The 12,441-nt window shown below is 46.8% G+C and overlaps 1 protein-coding gene across 1 annotated transcript in view; it reads right to left on the reverse strand.

Moving 5' to 3' along the window:
- Nucleotides 1-3,440: 3,440 nt before the first annotated feature.
- The window catches only part of RAPGEF1 (Rap guanine nucleotide exchange factor 1), a 119,412-nt gene continuing 110,411 nt past the window's right edge, over nucleotides 3,441-12,441 (reverse strand). The window contains exons 20-26 of the mRNA XM_074973832.1: nucleotides 11,974-12,058; nucleotides 11,662-11,756; nucleotides 10,745-10,823; nucleotides 10,497-10,598; nucleotides 10,259-10,356; nucleotides 8,556-8,684; nucleotides 3,441-7,952 (exon numbers count right to left, since the gene is read on the reverse strand). Coding sequence (XP_074829933.1) covers nucleotides 7,802-7,952; nucleotides 8,556-8,684; nucleotides 10,259-10,356; nucleotides 10,497-10,598; nucleotides 10,745-10,823; nucleotides 11,662-11,756; nucleotides 11,974-12,058 — 739 coding nt within the window. The 3' untranslated portion in view covers nucleotides 3,441-7,801. The remainder of the gene's footprint in view (nucleotides 7,953-8,555; nucleotides 8,685-10,258; nucleotides 10,357-10,496; nucleotides 10,599-10,744; nucleotides 10,824-11,661; nucleotides 11,757-11,973; nucleotides 12,059-12,441) is intronic.

Genomic DNA, 12,441 nt, shown 5'->3' on the forward strand with positions numbered 1-12,441 from the left:
ATGTCTTAACACAGTCCTTGGGTGGTCTCAGCAGACCTCTGTGTTTGGATTAATCCAGTCTAACTTTTGCAAGCAATGTTATGTAACCGGCTGAGTTGGACTTTTATTACTTTGGACAAGTTAGGGTACAGGCCTCCACACAAGGTAGGCGTGCCCAACACTGCATCCCCCCACAGCTAGCCTGTTGGAACAGGGAGCATGTCAGTAAGAAGCACACTTGAATTTCAGTGAAAGTGCAATGGGGTCACTATACCTGGAAGTCACAGTGATCGTAGGAAGACACCTTCCTTATAATACAGAGAAGCCTTGAAACTAGACAAATAAATGACATTGCAGGTTACTGTAGCAGTGACCTAGCCAAGCTGGCCAGGGTGGGTCCCCTTGCAAAACCAAGTGGTTTGCAATTGAAATGCAGTTTTCTGGCCAGCAGAGGGCAGGATTTTCAAAGACTAGGACACAGCTCCAGCTTTGTTTTTCGGAGCTAGTGTGTTACGAAGTACTTACAGGAAAAAAGGGGAAGACAGTGTTCAGTGGCACGTCACAAGCATCTTTTCGGCAATTTCTCCAAAGAGCTTAATGCAGGTAAAGCAGGATTGTCCGCATCACTCGCAACAAATATCTCCCTGTAAATCAAGATAATTCTAACTCCGCTGACCTGTACCACCCAGAAGGCAACACTCTCCAGGCCATTGCTATGAGGCTTTGCATCCCCGGCCCTGTACAGCTGCGTATTAGGCAGCCTCCCAAGTCACCACCCCATAGTCCTGCGGTCCAGGCTTTACACAGAAACAGAACAGGAACTTTCCCTCTTCATTACTCAGAATCTGCAAACCACCAGGGCCCGGCCTGTACACAGCAGAGCTACCCCCTGAACCATCCCCAATGGCTTCTCTTTGCCAGCTGGGATAAAGCACTTTTCCTCCCTGGCTAGGCTGCTTATGTAAACCACCTGTATGTAAGAAGGTGAGAGACAAAGGCTATTAATCACCGTGGAAACAGCAGCCCCCTCAGGTTTGTGTGTTTCTCTCCTCTCTTAAAGCAGTTTTCAGAGATGCGCTTGGAAGGAGGTTATTTCGTTGAGTTTAACACAGGTGGGAAACACAAACGACTCCATTATCTGACAGAGGGCTGAGGCTGCCCCCATCCGCTTTTGGCAGCACTTATTTTAAACTATATTAGAAGGGTCTCGCCCAAACTCTGGGAGCCTCTAGATTATTACAATAAAATAAAAACAAACACCCACAATTCTAATGGCTCAATAGCCTTTAAAGCTCCCACACTGCCCTAATCATCCCGCCCAACCCCTGCATTGGCAGGCAGGACTCCTGGGCTCTCTTTCCAGCTCTGTGCCGTACTTGTTGCGACACTGAGCAAGTTGCTACAACTCTCGGCAGTCCAGTTTCCCCACCTGTGGAAGAGGCGCTGTAAGGCTGAGTTGTTTGGAGAGCACCTGGAGATCCTTAGCAGAGACTAAAAAAAAAGTTCAAAAGGTGACACAGTCATCATGTGGCCCTAGGCCTAGAAACAGAGACCAGGTCCTTGCAGGTCCTGCCCTTGTCGTTTGTTAACATCTCCTGTATCCCCTTTCAATCCCACTTTAGGCATTCAGATGTAGGAGGACTCCGAGAAACTGGCAACAACGACATGCCTGCACTGAGTAATCACCCAGTCACCACCACCCATGGAGTTTGCTGCTGTGCTGACACCACTAGTTGTTAGGCCAACCAATATCATCTCATTGTTTCCTTGTACGCCACATCTGTCTATATCTACCTGTTGTCTCTTGTCTTATACTTACATGTTAAGCTCTTTGGGAGGTGGGGGGACTGGCTTTGTTTTGTTTGGACAGCCCCTAGCACAATGGGATCCTGGTCCAGGCAGCAGCTTTATGTCAGAGTGAACCTAACTGCTAACAACTGAAAGCAAAGAGGGAAACACCTGAAAGAGAAATAAGAGCATATTTCAGCCCCTAGGGAAGCACTACTGCTATGCACTTCTACAGCATGGTTCATCACAAGATTTCACATCACCTCTCAAGGCTGCCAGGTGTTACCCTCAGCTCCCATGAAGTGTCAGTGAGGGTTGAGAACACTTGGCCCCTTGCAGGATTAAGCCCTTAAAATGTCAGTGAGCTCTCAACAGGGGTAGCCATGTTCGTCTGTATCAGCAAAAACAATGAGGAGTACTTGTGGCACCTTAGAGACTAACATTTATTTGGGCATAAGCTTTCATGGGCTATAACCCACTTCATCAGATGCATGGAGTGACAAAAAGTAGGCAGGTATAAATATACAGCACATGAAAAGATGGGAGTTGCCTTACCAAGTGGAGGGTCAGTGCTAACGAGGCCAATTCAATTAGGGTGGATGTGGCCCATTCCCAACAGTTGACAAGAAGGGGTGAATATCAACAGAGGGAAAATTACTTTTTGTAGTGCTAACGAGGCCAATTCAATCACAGTGGATGTGGCTCATTCCCAACAGTTGACAAGAAGGTGGGAGTGTCAATATTTCTGTGAGGAAGTTACGGGATAAGACAGAGATCTCCTTTGCCCATCACTGAAATGTGGCCACTTCTGCAGTGGAACATGGCAACCGCTTAAAAGTGCTGAGCTCATGTTACACAGCCATTTGGGCATGAAATACAAGGGGCTAAGCGAACTCTGAGAAGCAAAAATTATTACGTTGTCTGAAAAACACATCACTTCCAAACAGAAAAACGAGGCATGCATAGAAATGGGCTGTGACTCTGATTAGGACAGACAATGCTTGACGCTCCTATAGCGCTTTCCGTCAGAGGATCTCCAAATGATTCATGAATTAAGCCTAACACCCTCCCTCTAGAGTAGTCATTTTAGTTGCGGGCAGTGAGACACAGCCAGGTGAAATGACTTGCAGAAGGTCAGAATGAAATAGCGACACAACTGGAAATAGAACCCAGGAGAGCTGACTCCCAGGCCTGTACTTCAAAACATTAGGCCATCCTTTCTTTGCCTTATAGTAAGGGTAAAACGAACACACACACTATACTGACTATGGTGCAGACGGAGACACAGTTTGTGCGTGCAGGGTCTCTCTCTCTCTCCTCCCCCAAAGCAGCAACTCTTGACTGCCAGAGGGAGTGTTTTTTTCCAGCCAGCTCTGATGTGGCATACCATGTGTCACGCCCTGTAAGACCATCTGTCTTTAGCGTTGCTTTTGGTATGCGACTCGGTCAGTGTCTGAGCATCCTACACTCCAATCTGGCAGATGCAGATTATTTCCAGTGGAATTTTGAAATTTATCCAGGACTGAAATAGACCAGGAGTACCACATTATCAGCAATCCATGCCTTAGGAGCAATTATTTATAGGCTTGCGCGGAGTGTCACAGCGCCACTTTCATAGATACGCTGCAACATACACACATCCTTCTTCACACGTGTTATATCGTGGATCTCCTCCTCCTATTGGCTATATGAATATGGATGTTCAGGGGGTAAGTGGCACCTCATGGAGGGCTCCTTGGAAAGCACCCCTAATTCTGTGCCAATGAATAAGCTTGAGCTGGGGAGGGAGGGTGGAAGAAAAATGTTCTGGCTCTGAGATGTGTGTGTGTTTTACCAGGAGAAAACGGAAGGCCAACTGAAGAATGAGACCCAGACAGAGGAAAAAACACAGAAAATACGAGGCCACACCAGCAGGAGAAGTGGATTCGATTGTCACTTTAATCCGCAGACTGCTGCATGCACTGTAAACATGATCGTTAGGCTGGATTCTTTATCGGTATTTATTTTGCTTTAATATAAAAGTTACAGGTTTGAAATGTTTGCAGGAAGTTGTCACTATCAGGATTGGCTTAGTGGTAAATAGATAATACAATGTAACATTCTGGGATGGCAGGAGAGACTTGGGGTCAGCATGGCTGGCAGGTGGCTTGGCAGAGTTCAGGTAACACAGGGCTCCCTTCCATAACTCCAGATAGAGCTGCTGTCACCACAGCGGTAATGTACAAACTGGCGTCATCTCTTATTTGGCCTCCATCTGACTATTCAGTCAATGCTTTAACATCCCCCACTCCTCCCAGAGGGGAAATGGTCTAAGGACTCTACCTGCAAGAGGCGTGACTGACCATTACATTTGCAGTTCTGCAGACAGCTGAAGCACCCGGCTTCTGATCACAGGGAAGTATTAGAGGAGTGAACTCTTCACACCCACAGAACTGCTAGGCCTGACACTGACAGGGAACCAAGACATTACTGAAGCTCGTTTGTACATGTGATGAGAACGTTCTGGTGCTCCTCCCCAACAGCACTGCTCATTCTGCTGCTCCACCGCCTGTCCATAAAGTGAGTCACCCCAGTTCTGCCAAGGCAGCCCCACTACTCATCAAAACAACACGCACAAATCTAAAATTGACAGGAAAGCCAGCACTCTGAGTATCACACAGGGATGTCCCCAAAGAACCATAAGAATGGCCCTACTGGGTCAGACCAACGGCCCATCTAGCTCAGTATCCTGTTTTCCAACAGTGGCCAGTGCCAGATGCTTCAGAGGGAACCAACAGAACAGGGCGATTATCAAGTCCCAGGTTTTTCTTCTCCAGAGTTGTCTTTGCCTGGGGCACTGTGTTGATGGGATTCGGGTCACAGCAGCAGCTGTCAATCAACTGCCCTCTCCCAGGTAGTTATTTGCACAGCCAGCAGTCAAGCAATGATCTCACAGCAGCCATGTAGCAAGCAGCAAACACATCAGTGGCTTGCTTTTCACTAGGAGCTGGCTGTGTGTGGATGGGCAGTCTTATCTCCGTCTGTGCTCCTTTCAGAGGGGTCTTGTCTGCAGTTTAGTTGCAAGGCAGGGACTTGAAACAGTTACACGGAAAGGCCAGAAAAGACATGAGCATATGTGGGGCAGCTTTTAGGACAAGGTGCATTTCCACTGAGGTGCATCTGTCTGCTGAGGTCTCTCCCCCGCCCCCCCAACAGGTGGACAGTGCCAGTCTCAGACTTTAACCCACAAGGGGCACAACACACACACACACACACACACACACACACGGCACCACGCTGGAACACGCTGAAATGAAAGGACAATTTTAGCAACACAACCACACAAAATACTGCTATAAATCACCTATGCTACAACACACACCTTAAATAATAAAGTGACATGTTCAGAACCAAACAGCAGAGGATCTTGCACAAGAGGTGGATTGCTTTTGCTTCTTCACAGATCGCAAAGACTTTACCATGCAAAGTAGCCAGCTCGATAACACACACAGATTAGCTATATAAACAACAAATCTGGCTTTATAAACTTGTTAAATTTCTCTCTCTTTCAGATTCAGGGTCTTCAGTATTGAGAGGCTTCTCCTCTTGGACTGTTCAGACTACCCTTTCTAGCGGCTGCATGGATCCAGCCAGGAATAGTCTGTTGGCGTCTGGGTCCCCCCTATATTCCCTTTATATGAAATACAGCTGCATTGACGGAATAATCATTTCATGCATTCTCCCTAGCTAGCCATTCGTGTTCGGAATGGTTTGGCCTGTAACATGGCAAAGACAAGTAGAGGTATGTCAGGAGCAAGCAAGAATGCTGCATATGCACAGAAAATTAATCCTGCGTCTAGGAGACTGTGGGCTTGTCTACCTGAGAAAGTTACACCACTTTAAAAATGGATTTAGTTAACCTGGAGCAATAGTCTGTGTAGAGACTCTTATTTCAGGTTAGCTTGCGCCAGGAAAGAATTTACTTAAGCTAAATCGACATGAGCCACTCAAACTGAAATAGAAGTGCCTACCCAAACTGGTTTAAAAACATACCTTCAGGTAAACAGGTGCAGGTTTGTGTGGAGACAAGCCCCATTATCTTCTGCTTAGAGTGTTCTTTAAAAAAGATGTATAGCTTTAAATAATACTATAAACCAAACAATATGGGTTGTGACTCCAGCTGGTGTCACACAGATTGTCAGTCAAAGCTGCCATTTAACAAAAGGGACAAGGAAAGACTCTGCAATAAGTGTGAAGAAGGAAGGGTTTTGTAACTCTGATTCACTCAGAACAAGGTACACTTAGCAAACACTGAATGGCTCTCGATAAGGAAGTTAAGGGTGCTGCTGGGAGAAGCTCCTATATACACTCCCTAAGACTTACATCCCGAGAAGCTGCAAGGGTTTTGCTAGAGTTCGCTATAAAACAGTGATTCACTGTCAGGCAAACTACGCAAAGTAGTTCCAAAATAGGCCTTGCAAGGCTGATTAAAATCTACAACATATTCCTGAAAACATGACCAGCACTGTAAACAGTTGATGAAGGACAGAAAGGTTGTGTGTGAACTGGCCAGTCCTAGCTGCGCTGGTGGAAAGGACTGCTCATCTGAGGGCACAACCATGGGGGGAAGGGGTAGAGAAACTGAATAAGGCACACGGACCAGATCAGGGTTAACATGGTACATGACGTGCTAACTCCCCGTGACGTGCAGGGCTGCCTGTGTCCCACTGAATCTTGACTTGACTATATTGGGGACAGAGCTTTGCCAGCTCCCAAGCTGCCTTCTGTCTTTTCCAATGCTAAGATCACAAAATGCAGCACCAAAGGTTATGTAGAGGGAGTTCAATAAACAGTTCTGGCAACAACCCCAAGTGAGGTGGGTGAGGGAGAGAGGATGACCAGTCTTAGCACTGAACACATGCCCTTTCCTTTGCACCTTAGCATTTAAAATTCTGGAAATATTCCTCCTGGCTCCAGATGTCACCTCTGTACTCTGCTCCAGACACAGCTGCCCCAAGCCTCCTTTATTCCAGCACTCGGAAAGACATTTTCACTAGTTGTGGATTTATACACATCGTTTTGCACTTGTTTTCCTTTAAAGCCACTGGCATTTTGACATGCATCAATCCCCGCCCTCCATGGAATCTAAATACTAGTATTTACAAATGGACAGTCTTATATACTACAGTATTTACTGTGCAGTAGCTAGTACCATCACTAAGGGATACAGGCTCACAGGACACTTGAGCCACAGTACCTTGGCTAGTCCTTCCCAGAGTTGGGAGAGTGGCCATCTTTTTAAATAATGAGATTTGGAGGGGATGGGGGACATGATAATGACTGGAGACAGCATTCCTTGCCCATGTTTTCAGTGCCTCTTCCATATCTGTGGTGGTTGCCTTCCTCCCATTAAGGTCAGAGAGATCTGGGGCAATTAGATTTAATAACCCTGTAAACACACACAAACGCTTCCAAAATAGAGCTTCTCTGGCAGAGAGAGCGCCTGCAACCCCGTCTTCCTTGGGGAAAAAGCGATTCATGACCACAGTGAATGGGAGGCAAGAAGGTAACAGAGGCTTCCACGATTCGCGTCTGCTGCATTGGCGCCCTGCGAGCCACAGACATGCAGCTCATGGATGCTAAGCTATTGCTGCTGCCCCCTGGGGCTTGAAGACAAAAGCAAGAGTATTTCAGAACACATGTAAAACATCAATTGGCAAACCAGTAACACGCCTACAGGGATCCTCCTTCCACTGCACTCTCTTCCCAGATGTAAAGCTGGTTCATGGCATGGAGAGACGGGAGGTGGAGGAAGGAGAGTGGAATGAGCATTTGCTGATCTCTTTCCTTGGCTGTTGCTGTCTTATGACACACACGCATTCACAGTTCTTCTGCTGAGAGAATCCAATATTCACAGACCCAGGAAGCAAGCAACTGCTACCAACTGGACAGGAAGAGTGCGTCATCCAGTAACAGGTACAAATATTTACTCCAGTCTCATAGCTGCCCTCGGTGCATCTGCAGAGCAATTCTCCTCGCTCACACCCTCCTCCTCCTAGGTTTTCTCTTCCCTGTCTGTTTTTCGCCTCGTTATGTTTCGAGGTTTGATTTTGAGAGACAGTTCCCACAAGGCCTCCTCAGCCAAATGGTCGCTGAAGTCATTGAAGAATGTGACTATATCGTCATTTCTCTTGATGTCGTAATGTCTATAAAACCAGAGAGAACACTACAATTAACATTGCAGCTAGTTTACCCCGAGAACCACCCCTTAATTAGGGCAATCCCAGACTATCTGGTCTGAAATACATTCTACGTTCCAATTCTCGAAATTTATACAACAGGACCATCTGCTTGAAGATACCAGTATATTGGTGGAGGAGAGGCAAATGTGGTACTGATCTTTTACGAAGGGAAAGAACAATAATCCTGGCAATTACCATCCACCCAATAAAGAATAAATCACAGCAGACAAGAGAAGAGATGGAAGGTTCTCTGCATGGGACGTTTAAAACAAAGGCTGGATAATGTACTAGGCAAACACACTATAGGGATCATAAGTGAATTCAAAAGAATGAGAGACTAAAAGCAACCTAACAGTTCTTCTGTCATCTCGACGATTCTCAAAGTCTGTCCTATAAACCCCTGACTATAACGCCTACATTCTCCTAGCCAGGTTTCCTCTTTGCTGCAGCAGCACTGCATCATTTGCATCCCTCATGCCTCGTTCCAAAGTGGTGTTAGAACAACACCTGAAAGGCAGCTCCGAGTCCCTGCTCACCGCTGTAGGCCAGGCAGATGGCTGTACTTACATTTGTTGGAAGCACCTCATGCTGTCCAGGATGTTAAACTGTTGCCAGCGTTTGGAAAAGTTCACTTTGCCATCAATGTAATCTGGGTTTCCCAGGTGAACAAAGGTCAAGTCCTGCAGAATCAGGCCTCTGGAAGAGAGAAGGGTGGAGCATGCAGGGAGGAGGGAAGACAAGCACAGAGCTCCAGGTTAGTCACAAGCACTTCAGAGCCAGCTGAAAGGCAAGTAAAAAAATCAACCCAGCTGCTCAGTGCTGCGGCCATGGTTAGCTCCTGCCTTTGAAATCAGAGGAAGTCAGTCCTTTCAAAAGTGCATAGGCTCAAAGCTCCTGGCATCATGGGTGCAGAGGTAGGATCCTACAGACGAAGCATTAATGCTTAAACCAGTGATACTGGGGACCAGTTTCTGCACCAGAGAAAAATTATTTACTTGAATGCATCTGAAAGCTGGGAGAAGACTAGATGAAGTTGGCACAAGAAGTGTGGGCTGGCATCACCCCTGGAAGAGGAGACAGAGAGTAGCGGTTTGAGACTCCCTCAGGTTTTCTGCAAGGATGAGAGCTTTCCAATTTGCTGGGTGCCCTGCGGGCTACAGCCACCCAGGGGAAGGCACTGAATGACATTTTCCATCCACCCTGGCCGCGCCTCCCTTCCTGTGCTCTGTTCCTTTTGGGGCTGTCTCATTCTCCAATGGTCCTGAACAGATCCGCTACTTTGTGCCACTGCACTCTCTTCTCCAACAAGCTTTCCACCACTGGGGACCTAGGGCAGGCTGGGCTTATGCTGGTAAAGCCTATGTAAACCCATGAGGAATCTGGCATCCAGACTACAGGATCCCTGCAGTGAAAGGTGAGAACTTTAATCCTGCCTTTGAAAAAAGACAAAGGGGATGCATGTTTGCAAAGAGGATTTCTAATTTACCAACACTTCCAGTGTGCAGTGACAGGTCTGGCACATGGGCAGCTCTGAATCAGCTCAGTCTCATGAGATGGGAAATGCACTAACTTCTAACATCTCATGGAGAAACTCCTCTTTTTCTGCACACAACCTTGAAGGGAAGTCTAGTCTAGTGGTCTGTTCTGAGAGTTCCAACTCCTTGATTTCCATTTGCCTTCACTGATTTGCCTTCACGCCTCACTTTCCCCATTTGCTGAAAGCACAGGGAGTTGAGAGATTTTGTTAATTAATGTTTGTAAAGTACTTTGGGATCTTCAGATAACAGTGGCTAAGGAAACCCAAAGCCATGTGACATTGGGAGTGCGCAGGCACAGGGCCAGCGGGAAACCAGTCCTCAGACCAGGCATCCTTGCTGTTTCCAACCAAGTGATGACCTGCTCCAGTACTGGCACTGCAGCCTCTCAGTCCCAGCAGAAATCCAGAGCCTGAAGGGCCCAGGTACACAGTGATGAATGTTTGAGAAAGCTGTGGGGCTGCAAAGCAGGAATCACCACAGGGAACTGGTACATAATCACTCCGGCTCCCAGCAGTGTGGCTTGAAAGCAGTTATTGGATACCCAGGAATGGGAAGCATTTTCCTCCTCAAGTTTTAGAGCATGGAAGGCTTGCAATAAGGGTTGTATCCTGCACTCTTCATGTTGGGTTGTCCCACACTCATAGCTGAGCGTAGGCTGCCAGGGATCTGCGTGAAGACACACCCCAAGCGAGAGGTGACAAACCAGTGACCCCCAAGAGGACAGCTACTCACAGGTAAGGTATGCAGGGAGGCTCCACTTCTGCCAGAGCCGCTCGGTAGGCCCGGAAGGACGAGGAGCTGTCGATGAGTGTGCAGTACTCTGCCAGGCCCTAGTGGGACATAACACACACACATGGAATTCATGGTGCAAACAAGCCATCTCTGTAATAGGGTGCATGGACTTAAAGAAATCACATCCCCAAAGACCATAACAGACCAGAGCTAGGGCTCAATCTGCTGCTTTCCTCACCTCCGATGTCTGTTTCTGCCACTCCAGCCTTCGGATGGGTGCTGAATCCAGTGCAGAAAGAATGGCCAGATAGGAGTTAAAATTATTCAGCTTTCGTAAGTGCTGTAAAGAGGGAGAAGACCAGTGACTCCAGAGATGTTGAAGACACTCTGGAAACCAACAGTGCTGCCCCTAGTGAAACGTCCCACATTCCAACACAAAAGCTCACTGAACAGCATGCGTGAGAATCGTAAGCAATGAGCTGTTACCTTCATAATCTTTATAAATTTAAGGAGCAGCCTCTCTCTGTCTTGCGGTTTCTCTTGTAGCATAATTATTGAACGGACCCTGTGAGGATGGACAAAAAAAACCAGGAAGAGCGACTTAACCCTTGAGCTGGATTCTGATCTGGCAATACCTATCGCTTCACTTGAGTGGCTACTATCTATCAGGGACTGATCAATGAGGCTGAAAAGTTCCACACGTTCCTGTCCCGTTTCTTCTCTATAGAGCGTAAGCAAATACTTTAATTCACAAAAACGCCAAACTAGAAGGAAGCTCTCATGCAGAGAGAGAGGTTATTTCCCATAGTGAATGTTATTGGACTGGCATCTCTCCTGTTGCTGTTGAAATGGACAGGTGTGGAAGAATTCCATCATTCCTGGATGCAAAGTGGATCTGCTTAACATCCTAATGGATTTAATTGCACTTAAAGGGGGCACCATTCTCTTTTGGTTTGTTACACAGGACATGTGAACAGCTAAAGAATCAATTTACTCAAGAGGCCGGTTTTCAGCTGCAGTTTTCACCCTTTATCAGATTGTTTATTTGAAATGGCCCCCTCATTTCTGCACTGACTTTGGTTTGAGGCAGGGAAGATGCACATGTGCACAGATGTATCAAGGTGTTTGTCTGAAGGGTATTGGTGTTATTTGCGATAAAGCCTGGAGATGCAGCTGTCTCCAGAAGTCAGCAAGGTTTCATTTTTCTGTCACTCAGGATTCTTTGCAGAATGCCAGGGGTCTAGTCCCAGGAGGAAGTGAAACTGCCCAGCAATATCCCACAGGACAAAACCATCAAAACAAGCAGCCCCAGCCTGGTAGCACAGCTCAAGGAGAGTTTTCCTTGGCTCTAGGGACATTAGAGGTTAAGTTCTGTACAGTGGTTGTTGCTCTCATCTCCTTACCAGTAGGACATGTTATTAAAGTGCTCAGTGAACTGTGTCAGGTTGGGACTCTTCTCTTCATTTTGCTCTTTTGCCCAAAGCAAAACTTCTGGGATCTGGCAGGAAAGAGAAGAACAAATCATGAGTTAAAATAAAACATCTGTCTTTGGACTCCCCATCCTCCCCATGATTTACAGCCCTCCCCTGACACAAACCTGGCTTTCTTCTACAGCGACAACAGGTGTATGCCTAAGAGCTGTTAGAGAACAGCATCAGAGCATTTGTTAAAACCTCTCCCCCCTGCTGCCCAAGCCCCTGATCTTGTGTCTGTACCTCTATCTTGTAGAAGAGCTCGGCATCTAAGAGAGTCAGCTGCTCAGCTATTTCATGACTATGGAAATCATGCAAGGTCCCTGGCCTGTGAGAGACAAGGAGGGAAAGGAAAAGGATAATGAAACCATGACTGACTTTCCTTCCTTTATAACAGACTCTGGGAAGAGGAACGAGTGATGATCTCATTTTATCTCGTGAAAGTCAATGGAAGAGAGGGCCAGAGGTCCAATTCTTCACCTCTTTACATCAGCTGTGCTGCACCATAACTCCACTGAGGCCCCTGGAGTCACCATCAAACGGGTGTAACAGAGAGGAGAATCAGCACCAGAATTTTTTAAAATAAAACTTTGCCAGCAGAGGAAAAGAAAACACTCTACACCCAAATCACTTGTGGCATTAGCACCATTTCGACAGCAGGCTCCCATGTCAACCGCTTGACCTTTTTCCTCTCGATTTTTCTTTATCTTG

Source organism: Natator depressus, chromosome 16 (genome assembly GCF_965152275.1).
Source record: "Natator depressus isolate rNatDep1 chromosome 16, rNatDep2.hap1, whole genome shotgun sequence".
NCBI lineage: Eukaryota > Metazoa > Chordata > Testudines > Cheloniidae > Natator > Natator depressus.